General features: G+C 36.6%; 1 protein-coding gene across 8 annotated transcripts in view; it reads right to left on the bottom strand.

Moving 5' to 3' along the window:
* LOC131437834 (anion exchange protein 3) overlaps positions 1–21,435 on the bottom strand; it is a 198,884-nt gene that overhangs the window by 35,929 nt on the left and 141,520 nt on the right. For all 8 annotated transcript variants that reach the window (XR_009230835.1, XM_058607451.1, XM_058607446.1 and 5 more), the window contains 5 exons: positions 13,636–14,049; positions 6,414–6,520; positions 6,187–6,322; positions 5,683–6,117; positions 5,440–5,586 (listed from right to left, as the gene is read on the bottom strand). Coding sequence is in view for 7 of the 8 variants with exons in the window: in XM_058607451.1 (XP_058463434.1) it covers positions 5,440–5,586; positions 5,683–6,117; positions 6,187–6,322; positions 6,414–6,520; positions 13,636–14,049 (1,239 nt within the window). In the remaining variant the exon portion in view is untranslated. The remainder of the gene's footprint in view (positions 1–5,439; positions 5,587–5,682; positions 6,118–6,186; positions 6,323–6,413; positions 6,521–13,635; positions 14,050–21,435) is intronic.

Below are 21,435 nucleotides of genomic sequence, written 5' to 3'. Positions count from 1 at the left end.
TATAGAGCGTATAAAACTTTAAAATAGATAAAACGTCTTTTTCTGTCTACCAACAGTACTTTCCGGCTTGACCAATTGAAATTTACATGTTTTGAACGTAATTTTACCATGCCGCGTTCAATCGGCTAACTATAGGGACTTTATTAATTTATGTGCACCATTTACATGACAAGCAGGCTTCTGTGGCTCAATCGATACATGGAGACTTTTTGTGATCTACACACTTAAAACCAATTCTCGAGCTCGGTATAGTAAAATGTCGAAACAAATCGGCAATACACAATTTCGCTGATTGTTCAGTTATCAATATTATGTTTTCCGAGATTCGTTTAGTTAATTTAATGATTTTTCGGTAAAATGCATCTTTGTGCCGAGATTAGGAAAAATCTTGTGCTGAACTCATCAGTGATTAATAATTATCCCGAAATCATCAAGTGCGTTTGCCGAAACTCCGTAATATGTACTAGCTTTTGCTGAAATTCGGACAGACAGCTGTCTTTTATGTTTAACATTTTTGCTTGGTACTACGCAGTTCCGAAGAAATTTTCCGGTTGTGGAAAAAATTGAATTAGTCCAAAAGGAAAACGTGAGATTCTTGTCTATTCTATCTGATAAGTATAATATCTAAAAATTATTGTTGTTTATTTATAGAATGCACTTCCAGATCTTGCTTTCACTGTCTGGAAGTCTTGAAGTCATTAGTCATGCCGAAGAACTTCAACGACATGTCAATCAACATATTCGACAATCAGCGTTTGGTCCGAATTGCATATTTTATAATTGTACGAACTCCGAACAAGTAATGTAATGTTCATATTTCGAGTGTTGATATGAAAATAAAACCAAATGTAGATAATGTCGATTATTTCGATGTTCATAATTTATAAAGAAAACGAATTCTTTCTTAATTTTCAATTGCTGAAGGCTTAGTAGTTCATAAATTCCACTTCGTTGCTTTTACCGAATATTCGGGAAAGGTTTGCTGACGATTTCGATACCAACTGACGTTTGTCAAAATTGAGATTACCGAGACTCTCAACAGTTATATCTTTTGTCGAGATGATTACCGAGTACTCGGCGGTGCAAATCTCGGAAATTATTGTGCCGAGATTCAGCGAAAAAGAATAAGTGTCTAAAGATTCTCAGTACGACTCACAGTCGTATGGAGTGTAGCAGTTCAAGCAAAATTTCAATGTGAATACATATAAAAGTGGGTACTTTGAAAATTTATTAGCTTGAAATTTAATAACATAAAAAATGGTATGGACCGCGACTTGAGCTGAGAATCATTAGATCACAAAGAACATCGCCATATCGGTACCAACAAGAAAAAAACGAATAAAATTATAAATTCTCAAGGTGACGTAATTCTACAAAGGAAACAATCTATAACTACTTAATTTACAATTTACAAGCTCCGAATGTAATTTGTACTCGGCTACCAAGTGCCGCTGTATGGATTTATATGTATCAATTACACTCTTAGAAAAAATGAAATTTACGCCTGACGTAAATTCAAGCATGCCGTAATTTCTTCGGTGATCAAGCAATATTACATCTTCTAACATGTAAACATAAATTTTGCGTCTGTATCGATGTAAGCTTCAGTTAAATTAACTGTGAAGTTAAGATGTCACTTATCTTTACATGCTTTCAAACGTGAATGTAAGTGAATCGCGACGCTCCTTTTATGTGTATCTATAGAGAGGTAAATTTTTCTAAGTGTGTATTCATCAAGTACACACAAAAAAAAAATTAATAATACAGGTGACTGAATTCCTCACACAATGTAATTCGTAAAGGTCTAATTCGTCAAATGACGGAAAATTTCATTTGTATTGACTTAATGTTGGAATAGCTTGAATTTTACTGGTTTCGACTGTAACTTGCATTATGCTAGCAGGTGCGACTGTATGAATTTAAATGCACCTTTTACCAACCAAGCAGATGTAAGCTTCTGTGGCTCAGTCGATTAATAGACATACATGCGATCCGATGATTCTCGGTTCAACTCGCGGCGGTTGCTATCAGTATTCTTTTTGTATCTCAATGAATTTCATGTCATGAAGTTTTAGACACAATATTAAATGTTCTTCCACGTGAATTTGCGTGAACTGCGACGCTCCATTTATGTGCATCTAATAAGATGTAAAATTACAGGGATTTTATTAAGTGTGTGGATATGGACTTTTGTGGTTCAGTCGAATAACTAACGTGCTTTTTGTTCTGATGATTCTTGGTTCAAGTCGCGCTATTGCTATCGATCTTTTGTTTTTTATTTGATTCAATTTCAAGCCATATAATTTCCAAATCCCACAATTTTATATATGTTTTTGATCATGAACTTTTGTGAAATACGACGATCCACCCTAACTTCTTTCAAACCGTTTGTTTGAAGCTAGTTTCGGAAATACTCAGATACACAAATTTTGTGAACTTACATCTATTGTCATGCACACATTTGAAGCAGACAATTGAATGACTAGTTACTTTACTGCTCTAAAGACTGTCCCAGAAAGTATGGACGCAACCAAAAACCGCTGCCATTTCGCAATGGTTCAGAATCTGTCAATTTTTATGGCTGCGTCCTGTTGTTTACACTCTACTCTAACCACTTGTGCAGTTGTTTATTCGTTTTCATTAGTTTGTTTCGAAATGCGTACACTTTCAGCAGAACAACGTCGAAAAATTGTGTACAAATGGTGCACAGAACGCGGGCTGTCACTGAGAAAAATAGCAAAAATGGAAGAAGTAAGTGAAAAAGCAGAGCGAAAAGCAATCAGGAAGTTCGGTGAGGATAACACCTTTGAGGATAAACCGAAAACGGGTCGAAAAAAGGTCCTGCTAACCCTCAGTTGGATAAACGTATACTGAAGACGTTCGAGCAAAAAAAAGGGGGTTTCAGTTCGGGATGTGGCCAAAAAAGTGGGCACTTCGAAGTCAAATGATCTTCGTGCTAAAGAATGTTTGAATCTTCGAAGCTATAAGAAGCAGAAACAACCAAAACGTAGCCCGAAACAAGAACGACGAAACCTACGGGAAACTCGATTACAAATCCTTGCCGGGACCACAATATTATACGGTGCGAGAAGAGCAATTGTTAAACCAGTCAGAGACATCGATTTAAGTCGAAAAATTTGGTAAGAAAGCTATGGTCTTACAAGCAATTTGTAGCTGCGGTAAGATTTCGAAACCCTTCATCACCACTGCACCAATGAACAGCGAAATATACATCAAGGAATGTTTACAAAAACGACCTCTACCCATGATTCGAGACCACAAGGAACCTGTTGTCTTCTGGCTAGATCTTGCTTCTTGCCACTACTCGAAATCAACGGTAGAATAGTATACTACCAAAAATGTCACTTTCGTCTCAAAAGACATGAATCCACCAAATTGCCCACAACTTCGACCAATTGAGGAATTTTGGGCAATAACGAAGGCACATCTTATGAAACATGTCTCGGCAGCCGAAACCATTCAACAGTTTGAAAAAGATTTTAAAAAAGTGTCCTAACTTGTCACCAAGAAATCTGTACGGAATTTAAAGAAGAACGTTTGCAAGAAGGTGCGTCAGCTAGTTTACAATGGCTGAGTAGCAAATGTTGAGAATAATATTCTGTTATTTTAGTTTAATATTATCAGTATATCGAATAGAATTTGAATATATAACACTTGTGAATTATTTACAGCGAAATCAAAGTGCGTCCATACTTTCTGGGTCAGTCTTTAAGTGTTTTTTTTAAAGCATACAGACTTGTTCATCGGAAAATCTATGCAATCCAATTTAATTTAACATTGATCAAATTTTTGATTAAACTTATATCTGTTCCATCATATTACTGATTTACATGTCGTGTGGATTTCATTACTTTTTTCTGTGTAGTTTCAACATTGTTGCACTGAAAATCGAGTCAGTTCCGAACCTGGTTTTCTATCAGGTTTGCTCAGCTCCCCGTTGTTAAGTGCGGAACCAACACAGTTTCGTTAAGTGTTTATTTGATGAAACTATCCTGGGTTAGTTAAACCGAGAAAATATAGTTCTTTTTTAATATTTAACTCGACGAACTTAGTCGAATAATATATTGCAATACGCTCTCAAGACCTTAGAAAGACAGTTTCGACAGTGATTGTATATCCAATCTCTATGAGAAAAGTATGTCACACCACAATAATTTGTACTTCCATTAACAAAATTAGGTTGGTCGTTTAAGATGGCCTAAATTATATAAAATTAACAATTGATGTCAGGTTATGTAATTGCTTGTACTGCCCATGAATTTTAGACAATTATACAACCACCTGTCGAAGAGCAGGTATTCGATGTGATTCGTAATTAAATCATTATGAAACATTTATTAAGTATCATCGTCGTATTCATAGTTTTCATCGCCGGAACACTCGAATGTTGGAATTAATCAGGGGTGTGTCGGCTATTTTTAGTATTCTCGCTTACGCGACACTACAAACGGCACGCTTCCGTTGGTTCGTTAAGTTTGACTACTGATAACAGTAAATTGACTATGTTATTAGTCAGAATGATATCACGTGTTTTCCAAATGAGATGGGAAGAAATTAACTGCTTCGAAGTAGCAAAACAGTTTGTGTATGTGACAAATACTTATTGAAGGTTCTGGTTCTATTTTAAGACACTCCCGTTTATTGATCCATATCGTGCCGATGAAATATAGATGACTATGAACTTGTTTCCGGTTGACCGCAGAAATTCAATATCAAAAGAGTACCAGTTCTACATACCGGCTCTACAAACGAACAAACACTCATACACTCGCACGTGAAGTTCATTAATTTTTTTTTTTCAGTGACGATGCGACATGCTACAATTGCGCTAATCGCAGTGATAATCAAGACAATCCAGTCGTTCAGCGTTACTTGAATGATTCTCGCTACATACATCTTGTGCCAATTCGTAAATAAAGATAAAAGCTAGCACCACTTATTCGATCTAGGTCGTACAATGTACAGGGTGCACGAGATGGGCGGTGTCGAATGAGAAATAAGTGGTTTATGATTGCGATAGTGAAAATGACTTATGTATTAGTAATCTATTCTTATTTGGTCCGACCAGTTTGTAATTGATAGGCCGCTTCGTTTGTACAAACAAATGCAGAGCACCACTCCAATTGAGTGCTTGAAAGTGCTCCCAATAATGACTGGATATGATATGGAGCGGAAAAAGTATTTTATAGCGAATTCGTTTTTTAACACTAAATCTGAAAAAATGACTCTCTTTACACCCAAATTCGAGTGAGTTGTAGTTACAGTTACTAAGGCGTAGAAAACGAAAACGCTATTATTCCGTTGAACCAAGATGAGTGTAATATTCGAATAGTTTTGTGACTGACTGGATGGTTTCAGGAATATACATGTTTGCGTTGTTTTGCGAAGGCTTTCTGGTGTCAGCTAAAAACAGCTTACCTGTAGGCTGCTGTAACTGCTATATTTCCGTTTCGGACCGAAATGGAACCCACCGTGGGAGTGTTCGTTGACGTGTCGATGTCGAAGTAGAAGAGCACGCATGATCACCGGTTTGTCATCTTCATGGATTAGTTCGTCTATAACCATCTGTGAATGGAAAAAGCGGGTATGTTTCCAATGAATACTCATTGCATCCAAATACAAACAACCAACCGCATAACCTTTGAAGAAGAGTCAACTCACCTGTTCCACAATCCGATACGCGACCGAAGGAAGATCCTTTTCATCCAAATCCATCAACACTACGCCGGTTTCGAGACAACGTCGAAGATTTAGCAAAGAATGGAACGACAACGAGGCCACGTGAGGGCGACCCCAACGGTCGGCACCTTCCTCAACATCCTCTTCATACTTGATCCAACGGGCCGTTTCCTTCCACTCGCGCTCCTCACCGGCTCCGGTTAACTCATCCAGCTGAACAAACACTTCGTGAGGGCTGTGATCGTACATCTTTTTGAACTTATTAGGCGGAATAAGCTGGTGCAGTTTATCTCCCTCCTTCCGGTTTATGTTAACCACCGAGGGTCCACTCTGTTGTGATTGGGCGCTCACCTTATGACGGCGAAGCGCCCGTGGGTCATCCGAACGATGCGACGTTAACTCATCGATGTCAGCCTCCTGTGATTAGAATAATTGGAATACGGTTATGTCGATATGTTTCGCATTGCATCCACATTGATAACGAACCTGCAGTGCTGCGTCCTCCGGTTGCACAGAAACACGTCTAGTGTTGGAATTTATTCCTTCGGCACCACTAGTGCGTCTCCATTCGGGGTGGTATTCTTGCAGAGAGAATTTTCTCGACTTGTGATGATGGTGACGTCTACACGCATTAAGGAAAATTGATCCATTTTATAAAGGATAGTTTTGTACAATGCTCACAAAGGTGTAAAACGACTCCAACCGATACTTACTCCGTACGTCGTCTGCGTTCTTCATTGCTGTCCTCAATCTGCAATCCCTCAAACTGGGTGTCCCGATCTTTGCTATCAAAGCGAACATTTCGTCTTGCATTCGAATCCTGTAAAGCAAGATTAATCAAATGTCATTATAATTAAGGTATTGAACTGGAAAATAAATAGAATAGATTGAATAGGGGTTTCGATTGGTTGGTCGAACGCCAATTTTGTATTCACGGAACGACCGAAATTAGCTCGGCGCCTAATTCGTATTACTGTTTTTGAATTAGTTGATTTTAACAACAAAATTTCCAAATTAACTATAAAATTAGTTAAAATTGAGAATTTACTTTGCTGAAAAAACTCTTATTTTTAGAGAATGTGTTTAGTTGGTGAATATCCTGGACACAACCCAGCAATATTTCAATCCAACACGAAATTCTCATTGACAACTAATTTTGTTATTAAAATCAGAAAATTTGTTTCTATTTATCTATCACCATCATTACTGAAGGACAGCACAAAGAAAACAAAACTGAAATGGGTATTATTAACAAGTTTATTAGCCAAAAACTCATGAGAAGTGTCAAAGCAAAACAATCCATTAAAAAGCTAAAAAGGACAGTCTTATTGAAACTGCTTGAAAATTGTTTTGATGTTTTTCGCATGTGTTCGATATATCTTTATTTAAATTTCTAAACCGGTATGTAAAAATGTCGTAAACTGTTAGTGGAAATCGTATTTATTCAGAATTTGTGCGCACTTGAAGCGATTGTGCTTAATAATGTTTTTACGCGGAACAGTGAAGTGAATTTCGAATGTTTCACACTAATTGTGATGAAGTTTTTTTGTATCTTCAAACCTTCCGAGCTGCGCCGTCCGGTGTACTACTTGTATTCGGTTTTTGTTTTCCGAGTGCTCAAAGTTTTCAGTGAGAATGAAGAAAACAGTGATTTAGAAGAAAAAAATTCAAAAAGATGTTTATGTTTCGTTTAAATCTTTTTCTCCAATACAACATCGTATTTATACCTGCCAATATGGAAAAGACAACCGCGTCTGAAATTTTTTCGGCAGTAGTGTGCCATCTAGTGGCTAGTAGTCATTACGATGTTACCGTTTTGATGACAGGGCGCCATATAGCTGCAGATTGCAGAAGCCAATTCAACCATTCATATTGGTTGAAAACAACATTTTATTTCTTTGATTCAACTAAAAAATTAGTTGAATGGAAATGAAATGTGCCTTAGCTAAGAAATGACAGCACGTTTAATTTGTGAATTCAACTAAAAAAATAGTTATTTCAACAAATATTTTATTATTATTAAGGGAATGAGAATAAAAAATCTAAATTAGCAAAAGTAAGAATTTTTTAGTTGTTTCAAAAAATAACTAACTAAAATCAGCAAATCAACTAAATTTTTCGCGAAAATGCTGATTTCGGTCGTTCCGTGTTGTTATTATCCCTTCTACCGCCCACAGGTAAAATCCTTTATGAATCGACTTAACATTTCTGCATTTTATTTTAAAATGTAAAGTAAAGACAAAAGGCGAAGAAACTAGTTTTCTTTTCAATACTTCAATAAAAAGTCTTATCGAGAAAAGATTGGGTCAGAAAAATAGAAGGCTTGATAAGTGCGGTATTTGATTACAGGATTTAAATGTGAACCATACCGCCCGTGCATAGTCAAACCGTATTCCAAGATCTTTCCTTCTGAGTTGTGTTCAATCACATTAAAAGTAGCTAAGTTGACAGAACGATTTTCCCGGATTCGAAATTTGTCTTTCCGTTGGGTAATGGAAAAAAGTTTTACTTCGGGTGTATTTTCTTGTGGCATATGTGAATGAAAATTGTGTATTCTTCATAGGTTTTTTATATAGCACTGATACAGAAACAACTGACAACTTCTGGCAATTAATTAGTTTTCGCAACGAATTCTACATTCATGTAATCATCCTAAAGAAGCTAACCGCTAGTATTTAGTTTTGCAAATTACAGTCTGTTACATAAGAACGTGGTCACGATTACTCGCGATCGGTAAAGTGGAATGGTGCGATATTTTTTTTTAACACAGAGGGCAGTGGTGTACTTGACGCAATGCGAAAATAAATCAGCTGACTATTGTTTACAATACGATTTCAGCATTTTTCCAAATTGCGTAACGCGTACGCTACGCTCTTCGAGGCAGTTTTTTTGTGCTCGCACCCGAAAGGTCCCAAAATGACCCAAGCTGCCGCGGGGAAATACATGAAAATGTCGAAACAGTTTGTGAGTAAGTGGGTGAATCGTTATAAAAAGGTGAAAAATGTCGACGACTTTCCAAATCGCGGCTCTTTCGGTGTATTGGCGGAAAAAGACGAAAAAGTGATCTGTGACCTGTTTTTGAAGAATCCGACATAAACTTTACGCGAAGGTGCTTCAAAATTGATCAAAAAAGGCTTAAATATGTCGTACGGAGACATTTGATCGCAAATTATTTGAAAGGGTGTATATAAAGACTGCCCCCAAACAGAACAAAAATTGATATAGGCTGTTTAAAAGGGTTTATATTGGAGATGATTTTCCCAAAATTTTAACCATTCAACTCCCATATTGGTGGAGTTAGGATGGTTCTTTTGATTTCCATTTTATTTAAATTTTTCAATATCCTCTTTAGCAAAAAAAAAATGAAAAAAATCAGGAATATTTTAAAAGTTATGGAAAATCTTTCTGATTTTTTTCAGAATTTTTCAAAATGTATTTCATGTGAAAAAAAATGTTCAAAATTTTCGAATTTTTTTTAATCGCGCTTACAATTTTGGTATCACTCTACATAAAAAATAAATCATTTATGAGTTCATTACGCTGCATTTTTTTTCAGATTTTTAAAAATTTTGTGGACGGGTGTAATATCACTTTAAAAAAATAAATCATTCGGATGATGATAATTTGATGGAGGCGTATGATATTTAGTTCTAAAATCATATATAGCATGCCCTTAGAACTAAATACCATGCGTTTCCATCTACTTGAGCTCAGGGCTTGAGTATTGACGTAATTAATAATGATAAAAGATTTTTATTCCTTATGTTATTTACACACGCCCGCACGCCTGGGTCGATTTATCAAGCAAAGATGTAGGGAATGCATTAGCGAACATGTGTGCCAGCGGACGGTTGTGATTCGTTTCTAATTTCAACATCTTTCGGGATAGTCTGAAGGTTTCGAGGTTAGCTATTAGCAGTCCTAAGAAATACTATAAACCAAATAGAAAATAAGTCGAGACGCCTGCAGCAAGTCCCGAAGACCCTAAAAGAACGTATTAATTCGCATCGTCAATCGAACTTTATAGGCTTTCGCAAACATAGTTAATCGCATTTGGTGGTCATTCATGAAGTACTTTTCTCATGTATCAGCTCAAGCCCGTCTATTCTGTATCTAGAAGTCGTCTCCAAACAGCTCAGACTACGACCACTCTTTGTCAGCCATTCAAAACTCGGATACTGCGTACGTCACCCTCCATTTGATCGATCCACCTTGCTCACTATGCTTCTCTTCTTCTTGAGTCTGCCGAATCACATTCTAGAACCATTTTATAATATTTGTCGTCCGTTATCCTGATGACATGCCCTGCCGATTGTAGCTGTCCAATTTCAGCTGTACGTATGATCTCCAAGCAACTTTTGAAATCCGTAGTTTATACGCTGTTGGATAATTACTTATGGTGACGTATTACTTTTCTTCTATCCTTATCCGCAGTCCACCACCACCACCACGATATTCGAGTGGGAAGGTGTTATATTTTAAAGCCTTTCCCTCTCATACATTTTGTTTCAACGGATTTACTGTCAGTCCGATCCCAGTTTGATTAATCCGTCTTTATGAGCTTAAGCCGTTTGACTTTAGCTGTCTTGTTGAGCAGTTTCAGGCAACTTGGCTTTTCATACCATGTGATACAGAACGTCGACGAACATTTTACCTTAAAATGGATAGTTTTTTAGATTTCGCTTGTTTTGGATTTTCCTTGATTTTGCGCTTGGTACCTAGGAATACTTTTTTCTGCAGAAGAACTATAATTTAATTGTCCTTTAAAATTTTTACTAAATATAGTTATTATTTGATTTGAATACAATAAATGTAAAATGACTTATCAGTTCATGAATAAAAACTTTAAACCGTATATTAAAACCTAAATATTTGTCAATTCATTAGTTCTGATTCATGTTTCTCTCACTGGTCCATCCTTATGAAAATTCTTTCTTACGCCCTGAACTCAAGTTGTAGATGGAAACACATGGTATTTAGTTCTAAGGGCATGTGATATATGATATTAGAACTAAATACCATGCGTCTCCATCGGGTGATGACAATTTGATGGAGACGCATGCTTTTCCGAATGATTTATTTTTTTTAAAGTCTGATATTATACCCGTCCACGTTTTTTAAAATTCTGAAAAAATACAGCGTAATGAACTCATGAACTACTGAAATTATTGAGTGTGTTCAACTCTTACCCAAAAGGATTTTCTTTAAACATTAATGGTTCTAAATAAAAACTCAGAGTCTTCCAAATGGAAAATAAAGACACAAATTTAAGTTATATTATACTTTTAGTATTTGGTTCTATGATCGTTAGAAAAACTCACAAATCTTTTCATTTAGTAATAATTATACCATCTTTCAGTTTGGTAACCAAAACTACACTGAATCTTTGTTTGACAGTCTCTGTGCATAGGAATCATAATAATAACATTGTTTGCAACAATGTTTTATAGGCCAGAATAAAGCTTGGGTATGATCTACTCAATCCAATTTAAAATATCAAACTCAAGATAAAGTGCTGCGGATGGAATCCTGAATGAGCGCGGTATTCCTGCAGATCACTATCTTAAACCTGTCGTTAGGCGAGAAACGCAGAATTTTTAAACTTCCGACATCTCTTATTGCGTTCAATTTTCAACAGTTTGCGACAGTTGAAGCATAAAATTTATTTGTCTTAATTAAATCGATTGCGTTACAATTGCAAGCTGACTTTATTGAAATAGGGGTTAAATTTGTTGAGTACGCTATGTCGCATTCAACAAGTATCACGGGTACTGTTTGATTTTCATATTTGCTTCGCGGTTGTGGAAATGGCATCTAGGCACGAGTAGCGACCCGTCATAATTTTGCTTGCGCATCGCGAAATTCCATACTACTCGCTTGCAAAGTTGTCGAAATTTGTGAATGTGACAAAATTTACTGTTCTTAATGTAATAAAAGTATTCGGAGATCGTTTTTGATAGCTAGTAAGTCAAAATCGGCAGATGATCGACAGCCGAGTGTCGCAAAAACGTCTCGAAGAGTGATCAGAGTGTTACAAGCGGAATCTCAACTGCAGCATCCAAAAAATGTCGTCTACAACCCTGTTTAGAACTAAAAATCTAGCAATTCGGTCGGATCACAAGTTATTTGGTGTTGACTCTGAATCTTGTGATAAGCAAATTAAGTCGGTCGTTCCCACAAAAAGTTGATAAAGTTTGATTAGAGTGTGCAGGATGATGAAATCTACATCAAGACTTTTAGATGTTAAACAGTTTCCAGAACAGGAATGACACACTAGCTGATCTCTTGAAACAGGTTTTTACGTATATGTTAAACATGTAATTCCGGAATCGGAAGTCGGATATCCAGCTATCTTTGGAGAAAATTGAGTGCATTTTTCCATTGTCGAATTAGGCAGGAACCACCCGAAGGTTGCGAAGGTGAAACAAATATTGCAGAAGAGACCAGAACATTCGGTACGTACTGTGCCTAGAAAAATAAGGATGTATCCAACTTTCGTGCATACTTCTAAGCACCTGCAAGGTATGAAGTCGTTCAAGGTGCAAACTGTACCAGACCGTAATGATAAATAGAATGTGACTAGGGTTGCGAATGGTACTGGCGAATGATACGAAACAGCAGACAGTCAAACCGCACAAATGGCAGCAGTCGCCGACTGTACTTCGCCGTGACTGTAACGATGAAAAATGTCGTAGGTCTCATGGAATTTTCTCTCGTGAATGTCGCCGAATGCTCTCACCGGTAGCTGTTCTATTCTCTACAATCTGAGAATGGCTAGCCACAATAAACAGTAACTCTTTCGAATTTCAACAATTTTCGAGAGACAGTCGCTAACAAGGCTCCAATTCGTTTTACTTCGATTTTTATTTCAGTTTTCAAAGCAGATAGAAATATCTTGAAAATATATTTACGCATGCGAATTACTTAACGCAGTTCAAAACTGAAATTGAACCGGTAATAAAAACACCGCCGTTTGCACTCAATTCAACGTCACAGAGCGGTCACAGCAGATATAACAGTTCAGGTATGAAAATGTCACGACGTTTTGAGCTCCCTTAAATGTGACCCGTCCAAAATCTCGCACGTTGTATCGCGAATATTTGACGAAGTTTTTTCTGCGTGATAATGAACGATGAATCTTACATGCTGAAAGACAAAGCTCCCCGAAAAATATTTGGTTTAGCAGGCATTCTGCAGCTGTGGTCGAGCAAGCCAAAGCTTAGTCACTACCGGAACGGTAAACAAGGAAATATACCGTGGAGACGGCCTAATGAAGCGATTGTTACTAATCTTACGCAGTAATAACGATCCCTCTTCTTCTGGCCTAATTTGGCATCTTGTCACTACGCCAAAGATGTTTTGGAAGGTTATTAAGCGAATGAAGTTGCGACCAATTGAGCCGGGAGTTGGGACCAATCGAGTGATCTTACGCTCTTGTGAAGAGAGAATTCTCTCAATATAAACTACAACAAGCTACAACTATAGAAAAATGTCGAAATTTTTGAACAAAAGCTGCAAAATTGATTGTAGAGAAGTCTACAGACAGACCCTAATGGCTGGAGTATTTTCAAAAGTTCGAAGTTTCTTCATGAAACCTAGTTAAGTAGCTGAAATTAGTTTTAGGATGACTAATAATGCACACTTAAATAAATCAAAAATGCATATTGATTTGAACTCATAGCAAATTTGTTTTATTCCAAATTTAATCAGTTCAGATTTTATTGCGAACCAGCGTTATCAGTCCAACTGTCGCACGAAAAGACCGCAGCAATACAATTTTATTCTTAGATATAATCCAAGCTACAAAATGAGCACAAATTTAGCCGTTACGCTACCGAAGTTTATTAAAGTCCCGTTTGTCATTACCATCTAAGCAGTTTTTCGTCGTGCACGAAATAAACCTATTATATCATAATGTACATTCGTTTTACTTACCCATTGTTCCCCCTGCAGCGTCCCGTGGTCCACCAGCGGTTCGTCATGGACAGTTTCGCTAAAATCATTGGACGAATTGTCCGCCAGGGTGGTATCGTAGGACGCTTTGGTGGTGATTCCGCTCTTCGAGGACAATGATATCGGACTGGTCGGGGAAGTTGTTGGCGGCGAGCCATTGTTATTGCCAGCCGGATCCGCTGTGCCGTCCATCGGGCGTTGGTTGGATGCTTTCAGTAGCGGTCGCTGGTCTGCTGTGCGGTGCGGCGTATCGTCGTACTTTAGGGGCGAGTTATCGACCAGCACATCGTCCTTGAGTCGTTTTAGTTCGAACTTTTCCTTGTCGGTACCGACCGAACCGAACACCTTTTCCATTTCATCATCCAGCTGCACCGTGTCCGGGTCATCGTTGCTCGTCTGCGGATGGATGGGAAGGAAGAGAATTTTTTCATTAGATTAAATCAGTTTGGTTTCCGGCACTGCATTTATGATTCGTATATTATGGGCATATTATGGATCAGTTCGTGTGTACAGTCAGCTGAATATTAATGATGATTAATATATTTGATTGCAAGGAAATGTAACGGAAAAAAGTATACTGTGTAGATCATTCATGGAACGGACTGTTGCGAACGGTCCACAATAGGTTTTTTTTTGATAAAATAAATAGAGTAAAAAAAATACAAAAACAGATTAAAAATGTATTCGAAAACACAAGCAGAAGTCGGGCACCGACAGAAGGTGAAAATGACAGAGCTGGAGAATCAAATATTCATTCTGCTTTTCAAGATCCTTAGAAGAAACGATAAATTTGTTCGCTTTTGCGTTTATAAACAACTTTTAGTTGATGCCTTGAACAACTGACCTATAGTATTTAAAAGGTTGGTCAATAAAATTATTACCTATTAGCTATTCGATAAGGTGAAATTGTGAACTTACACAAATTTTCGATAGTGCATTGTGTAGAGCAACAAGAGCAACAAATGTTCATCTATGGATGAGATGTAACTAATAAGTGTGAGTAATCGAAATTTGATACTCTTGAACGACATATTTGAAGAGCGCTTTTTTAACGTTTCGGGACTAAGAATTATTTTTAGGTCCCCCTAGCTCAGGTGTTTCTATTGTCTACCGGTTGAATTTGAATCGGTCGTACAGAGAAATGAAAAAAAGAGTTTTACGTGCTATCACCGAAATAATGTTAAATGCTATTCAAACTGAAATATCTAAAGAGGCAGCATCGCTTCTTCGCACCTTTTTGCTACTGAGTTATTATTACCAGGTTCAAATTTCTTTTCAGCCAACTTCATCAGGCTTTGTTTGTAAACTTTTCACATCACACCAGAAGTTCTACTATATCAGAACAAAATCTGCTTCCACATTCACAAAAAGTTCAGTTTAATTCCGGTTGAACTTTTTTTACTGCATAAAAGTACAGGTGAAATTTTTTCCAACTTGAAAGTACAGAACAAGTTCCGTCGAAAAACTTCCTCTGCTAGAAAGTAAGTATGGAGCTAGCTGAATAATATATTCCGGGAATTGCTTAAAGTTCCTTAAGTTTTGTCGAGTTTCAAGTTAGGATGGTAATCACTTTGAAAAGAGAGTGTGGACCGTTAATAAACCACGTAACCAAAAATCTGGTACTTTTCACTCCCCCTTCATCCTCGTAGACTTTCGTGGACTTTCCAAATATTAGCGTAAATATTTTTCAAAGGTTCAGAAAACATTTTGTTTCAACAAGATTGTACTACATGCCATACAGCATACGCAACAATAGACTTTTGTGTTGAAAATTTGTGCAAAACGATAGTTTTTACAAAACACGTTTCTATTCTATTAAGAATTGAGAAAAGGTTATTCTATCTGTTCATCGATTCAATTCAGTTGTTGCAACCTGCATGATTCTGTGCAGTCTCAAAAAAAAAGTCAACCAAGAGTAACATGAATTTGAAATGAAGATCTTAAATCTCAATTCAATTTTGGGGAGTATTAATACCTAATATGTTTTCAAGTATAATCTCGCTATTAGAAATCGTTGTCATAAAGTCTTAGTTATTCAAGATATTTAAGAGGTAAAGATATACAGGGAAAATCAAACGGCTTTACTGATTGAACGATAAGAAAAAAAATGTGTTAAGAGGTTAAAAATATACAGGGAAAATCAAACGGCTTTACTGATTGAACGATAAGAAAGAAAATGTGTTTCCTTGTGAAGTGAGAAAAAGCAATAATTTTACGGGTGGAAATAGTTGGCTGGTTCGATTTCAATCTGGGGTGAATTTTTTGACAAATGTTTATTTTCTCAATTCATTTTGATTTTTCAAATCTGTTTTTCGATGGATCAAACAACACTGTTATAACAAAAATATGAAAAACTTTTTTGACTTTCTCGAGAATTGATATATTCATAATTATTTTTTCTATTTTTTATTCGTGATCGGCTAAAGATGAGCAATAAATTCTGATAATTTTCTTGACCTACTAACATCGGTCCTTTTCCGATTTTTAAATTTCTCTGGACATTTCACTCATTGATTGCTGAAGCAATTGACATTGTCTTCATTTCTCCTGTCACTGCCTGATTACGATGTGACTAAATAATAATCGGACAGCATAAAAATTTAAATTTACTTTATTTCAATAGGGAATATTTACTTTACTTCAATAGGGATTTTATTCAATTTTTACTTCAATAGGGAATATGAGAATGAGAGAGAAAACAAAAGAGTTACCTGCCTCTGACTGAGTATACTATCTTGATTAAAAAGTTACCGGAATCACCACCGTGTGGCGCTCTCAGACACCCGATTAAAATTTTTCTAGGTTGCATATCTGTCATTGATATTCTATCAAATTTCAGTTTCATTTTTTTAAGAGTGATACTTTTCCAAGTCATTAACATGGCTTCCCTCAACAGAGACTATATTTTTGTACACATAAATTGCGTGTACACGTGCGAAACACTCTCCTAAGATGTGCGACGACGTTGCAAATCTTAGGAGAGTATTCCGGCAACGATACTCTGAATAAAACAGTCGTTTATCAGTGGCACGAACGTTCCAGAAGTGGACGTGACCGCAAATTGACTATTAGAAAGATAGCAGAGGAGTTGGAGTTGGAGTTGGAATTAGAAAGTTTCTTTTAAAGAATTATGAGACGTTTGCGTGAAGCAATTTGCCGAAAAAGACCAGATTTTTGGGCATACAACTCGTGGATCTTACACCACAATCACGCACCGTCACACAACGTCATCGATATCCGTGAACATTTGGATAATAACGGAACGAATACCGTGCAGCAACCACCGCTTTCGCCTGATTTGGCTCCCTGCGACTTTTTCCTATTCGGTCGATCAAAGAAATCGCTTCGTGGAACGCGTTTCAGCGCCCGAGATCCGTGTTGGGAAAATCATGATAAGAAAAAGTTCATTCCACTATCACTCGGGAAAAATCATTACTACAGATCATTATTATCAAAAAATTATTACTACAGTTCATTAAATTTGCAACATAAAAAACATTTTTATAAAGGAAACGGAGAGGTAAGCTCTTCCGAATGTTGTTATTCGATTACAAACAAATAAGGATATTTTCTCACATAGGGCCAGAAAGTTTTGCTGGCCCGAAGAGGCGAATGACCTTAAGGTTAAAACCTCTTTAATCTTCCGGAACCACAAGTCGTATCAAGATAAAATTTTATAGCGTACTTAACATACCGCTCACATGGAATTCATTATCAAAATTCGAGATTTTGTCACTAAATTTTCAGAAACAACTGAAGTTAGTGTTTGGATCATACATTGAATGTATTATCCGTGATTGATTTCTTCTACATTCTCCAGTTTTGCCTTTCAGATATAGAAAGGCTATGCAATCACTGTGAAAACTGACTTTTTAACGGAGGGCCAAATGTTTTATACCATTCGACTCAGCTCGACGAATTGAGCAAATGTCTGTGTGTATGTAACAAAAATATGCACCCACTTTTCTCGGAGATAGCTGAACCGATTCACAAACTAAAATTCAAATCAAAGGTCTTATGGTCCCATAGCAAGCTATTAAATTTCATCTCGATCCGACCTCCGGTTCCGGAGATATAGGATGATATACACCAAAAAATATGCACTCATTTTTTTAGAGATGGCTGAACCGGTTCTCACAAACTAAGTTTCAAATAAAAGGTATTATGGTTCCATAGCTTGCTATCCAATTTCATTTGGATCCGACTTCCGGTGCCGGAGTGACATAGCAATATATGAAAATTAGAGAAGAAGTGTGAATTCAATTTTCTCTAAAACGGCTCAATCGATTTTCACAAGCTAAGATTTAAATGAAAGGTCTTATAGTTCCCTGAAAATTTCTCGAACATTTCGTTCGGATCTGACTTCCGATTCCAGAACTAAAGCGTGATAAGTGGAAAATTATCAATTTCATTAGTATTTTTTCACGAACGATGCAACGAAGTACAAATCTCATGAAACTGTCTGATAAATACTTCTAGTTTGCAGAGCTTGTTGGTTTGTGGCCATAAAATCTTAATTCGGCACTACTGGTCCCTCCTTATCCTGTTCCGGAAGCACCAAAAGTGGTGAAGAAAAACTCCAAAAATAAAATTCACTTCGATTTCTCTGCGATGCTTGAACCGATTTTCACAAACCTTGGTTTGAATTAAAGCTACTGTGAAATTTCATCCGGATCTGACCTCCGGTGCGATGAGTATCAAAGTATTCAAATCACCATATAGAATGAAAATATGCACAACACCGGTACGTGGTGGTACGGTGGAAGAAGAAAACACACAACTTAAGATGCGTGCTTTGTTCGATTTAGTACACGCTATAAAGAAAACGAAACGGTTACGGATGTCTGCTACTAATGTGTGATATTGGTAAAAGGCGGTGCTGTGCTAGTTTAGTTATTTTATGATAAATGGGACCGAAGGAATAAAAGAATGTCAATGAATTGATATTCATATGAAAATATATGCAATTTTCACAGCCGCTAGTACAGTAATACCGTGACGGTGGAGAAGTGATGTCAAAAATAATAATAGTAATAATAATAATAATAATAATAATAATAATAATAATAATAATAATAATAATAATAATAATAATAATAATAATAATAATAATAATAATAATAATAATAATAATAATAATAATAATAATAATAATAATAATAATAATAATAATAATAATAATAATAATAATAATAATAATAATAATAATAATAATAATAATAATAATAATTACTATTATTATTATTATTATTATTATTATTATAACAATAAAAATAATAATAATAATACTACATGCTTTATGCTGCTGATTCATGCTGTTTAGCTTGACTTACATATACAGAAGTAACAGAAACGCAGGTTCACTTCGTTTGTTAGATTTCGTTTAATTGATTTAATCGAAATAGAGCATGAGATAGTAAGTCTAGGTTTAACTAGGACCAAAACTGTTCCGGTTTGGAGGTCATATTTGTTGCTGGCAAACGAACCAACTTCGGCTATTTCAGTCATCTGAATCCGATTTAGGAAGAATTGGAAATGGTGATTAAAAACTGCAAAAAAGATCTCACTCATTTTTCTTCAAGATGGCCAAATCGATTTTCATAAACTTATGGGTTCAAAGGAAAAGTCTTACAGTTTCATACGGAATTCCTAAATTTGTTGTGGATACTACTTCCGGTTCCGGAACTACAGGATAAACAGGATTTGTAGAGTTTGTTATGAGGAGGTTTTTTCTATTTCCTTATACCACTCTACAGGGTCCGGCACTCGAAGTGTAACCAATTAAAAAGGCCATAAATTCAGTTTGGAAAATTACTTTTACTTAATTCAAAGTACAAAATGTGTAAAAATAATACAAAATTCAGAATCAATTCACTTTTGCTCGATATGACCACCTTTCGCCTTGACTATGGCCTTGAGACGGTCAAAAAACGAATCGCAAGCTGCCCGAATGTGACTTGCAGGTATTTTGGCCCACACGCGGACAATAACTTTTTTCAGCGTCTCGAGACTGGTGTATCTTTTAGTTCGGACTTTGCTCTCCAAAATGGCCCAAGGAGAATAATCCATTGGATTCGCATCTGGTGAATTCGAGAGCCATTGTGTGGACGTGATAAAGTTCGGAACGTTGTTTTTCATCCATTCTTGGTTCACTCGAGCTTTGTGAGACGGTGCCGAGTCCTGCTGAAACGTCCATGGTCTGCCACCGAAATGTTTGTCTGCCCACGGCTTCAAAGCAACCTCCAGAATACTTTCCCGATAATATGTCGCATTTACCTTGACGCCAGGCTCGATGAAAACGATTGGAGAGCGCCCATCTGCGGTTACAGCGGCCCAAACCATTATCTGTTGCGGGTGCTGCCTCCTGGTGGCCAATCGATGACTCAAATTCTCGTATGAGCGGTCGGTCAAGTAAACCCTATCGTTTTGAGAGTTTACGAATTGCTCAATTGGAAAAATTTTCTCGTCAGAAAATACAATGTTCGGAAATTGACCGCTTTCGGCCAAACGAAGCAACTCCTTCGCTCTCTCAAGTCTAACTTGTTGTTGCTTCGGTATGAGATCATGCGCCTTTTGGATCTTGTAAGGCTTGACCTTCAGATCATTTTTCAGTATGCGGCGGATGCTACGGTCGGATATTTTCAGTTCTTTTGCCATTTGATTGGCACTTCGTCGAGGATTTCGTTCAAGTCGCTTCTTCAATTTTTGAACCATCTCACGTGACGTTGCAGTCTTTTGATGACCACCTCCATGACGTTTTGCGATGCTACCAGTATTATTGTAACGAGTTATGGTGCGATAAACAGAAACTTCATTCACTTTAAGGTGTTTGAGCTCACGAACAATCGCTGGTTGTGATTTTCCATCTAAATATAAAGCAATCACACTATTACGTTTTAAATCCATCACTGATTTTTTTTTTCGCGTTCACTTTTGGCAAAATGCTTTCTTGCGCTTGTAAACAATACAACTCCGAACTGTCATTTAGCAAATTTCTAGAGAGCTGATGCCCGTACGTCAGCTGCGCGAGCGGTCTGAAGTTGGTTACACTTCGAGTGCCGGACCCTGTAGCACAATGCCAAAGATCGGCTAGAAGATCGTCGGACCGACGTGAGTCTTTAACTTACTATGACTTTACTCGTGCAAATACGAATACCGATAGAAATGCATAAATATAATGATTTTATGCTGTTGAAAGATATCCGAGCTATCAATGTGATACATAAGATATGAAACTATTGCCTGGAATCTATTGGTGGCGCCATCTTTTGCAAAAACGATGGGTGCCACAATTTGAATACTGCAACCGCATCTGTCTAGATTTATTCGTTTTTTAGCTTTAGTTACTAATTGTAAAAAATCAATGATAGCATGTAGTCTTCAAATAAAAACACGTGCGAAATTTATAAGTCTTCAATTGGAAAAAGAGTTATAAATATCATTGAAGAGTGAAATAATTTCTGAGACAACATTGAAAAATAAATTATTTGCTTGCATCTATTCGATTGGCCTTTTCGGTAACAATCGACAAAGTTCAATGCCACTTTCTACACGTGAAAGCATAAACCAACCCATTCACCACTAGCACTTCGCTAAGAAATCATTTTGACATAATTTTTCTGATTAAAATACTGGCTACTTAATCAATATTCATTTGCAGCTTGGTCAATCAACAGCTTTTCGATCAAACATCAATCATTGGCCATCAATCGAAAAACAGTAATGTAGTGAATGCGAATTAATTATAACATATTAAAATTTAAATCAAACATTGGAGAAACA

Source organism: Malaya genurostris, chromosome 3 (assembly GCF_030247185.1).
Source record: "Malaya genurostris strain Urasoe2022 chromosome 3, Malgen_1.1, whole genome shotgun sequence".
NCBI classification, from domain to species: domain Eukaryota; kingdom Metazoa; phylum Arthropoda; class Insecta; order Diptera; family Culicidae; genus Malaya; species Malaya genurostris.
This window is presented reverse-complemented; position numbering and strand designations above follow the sequence as displayed.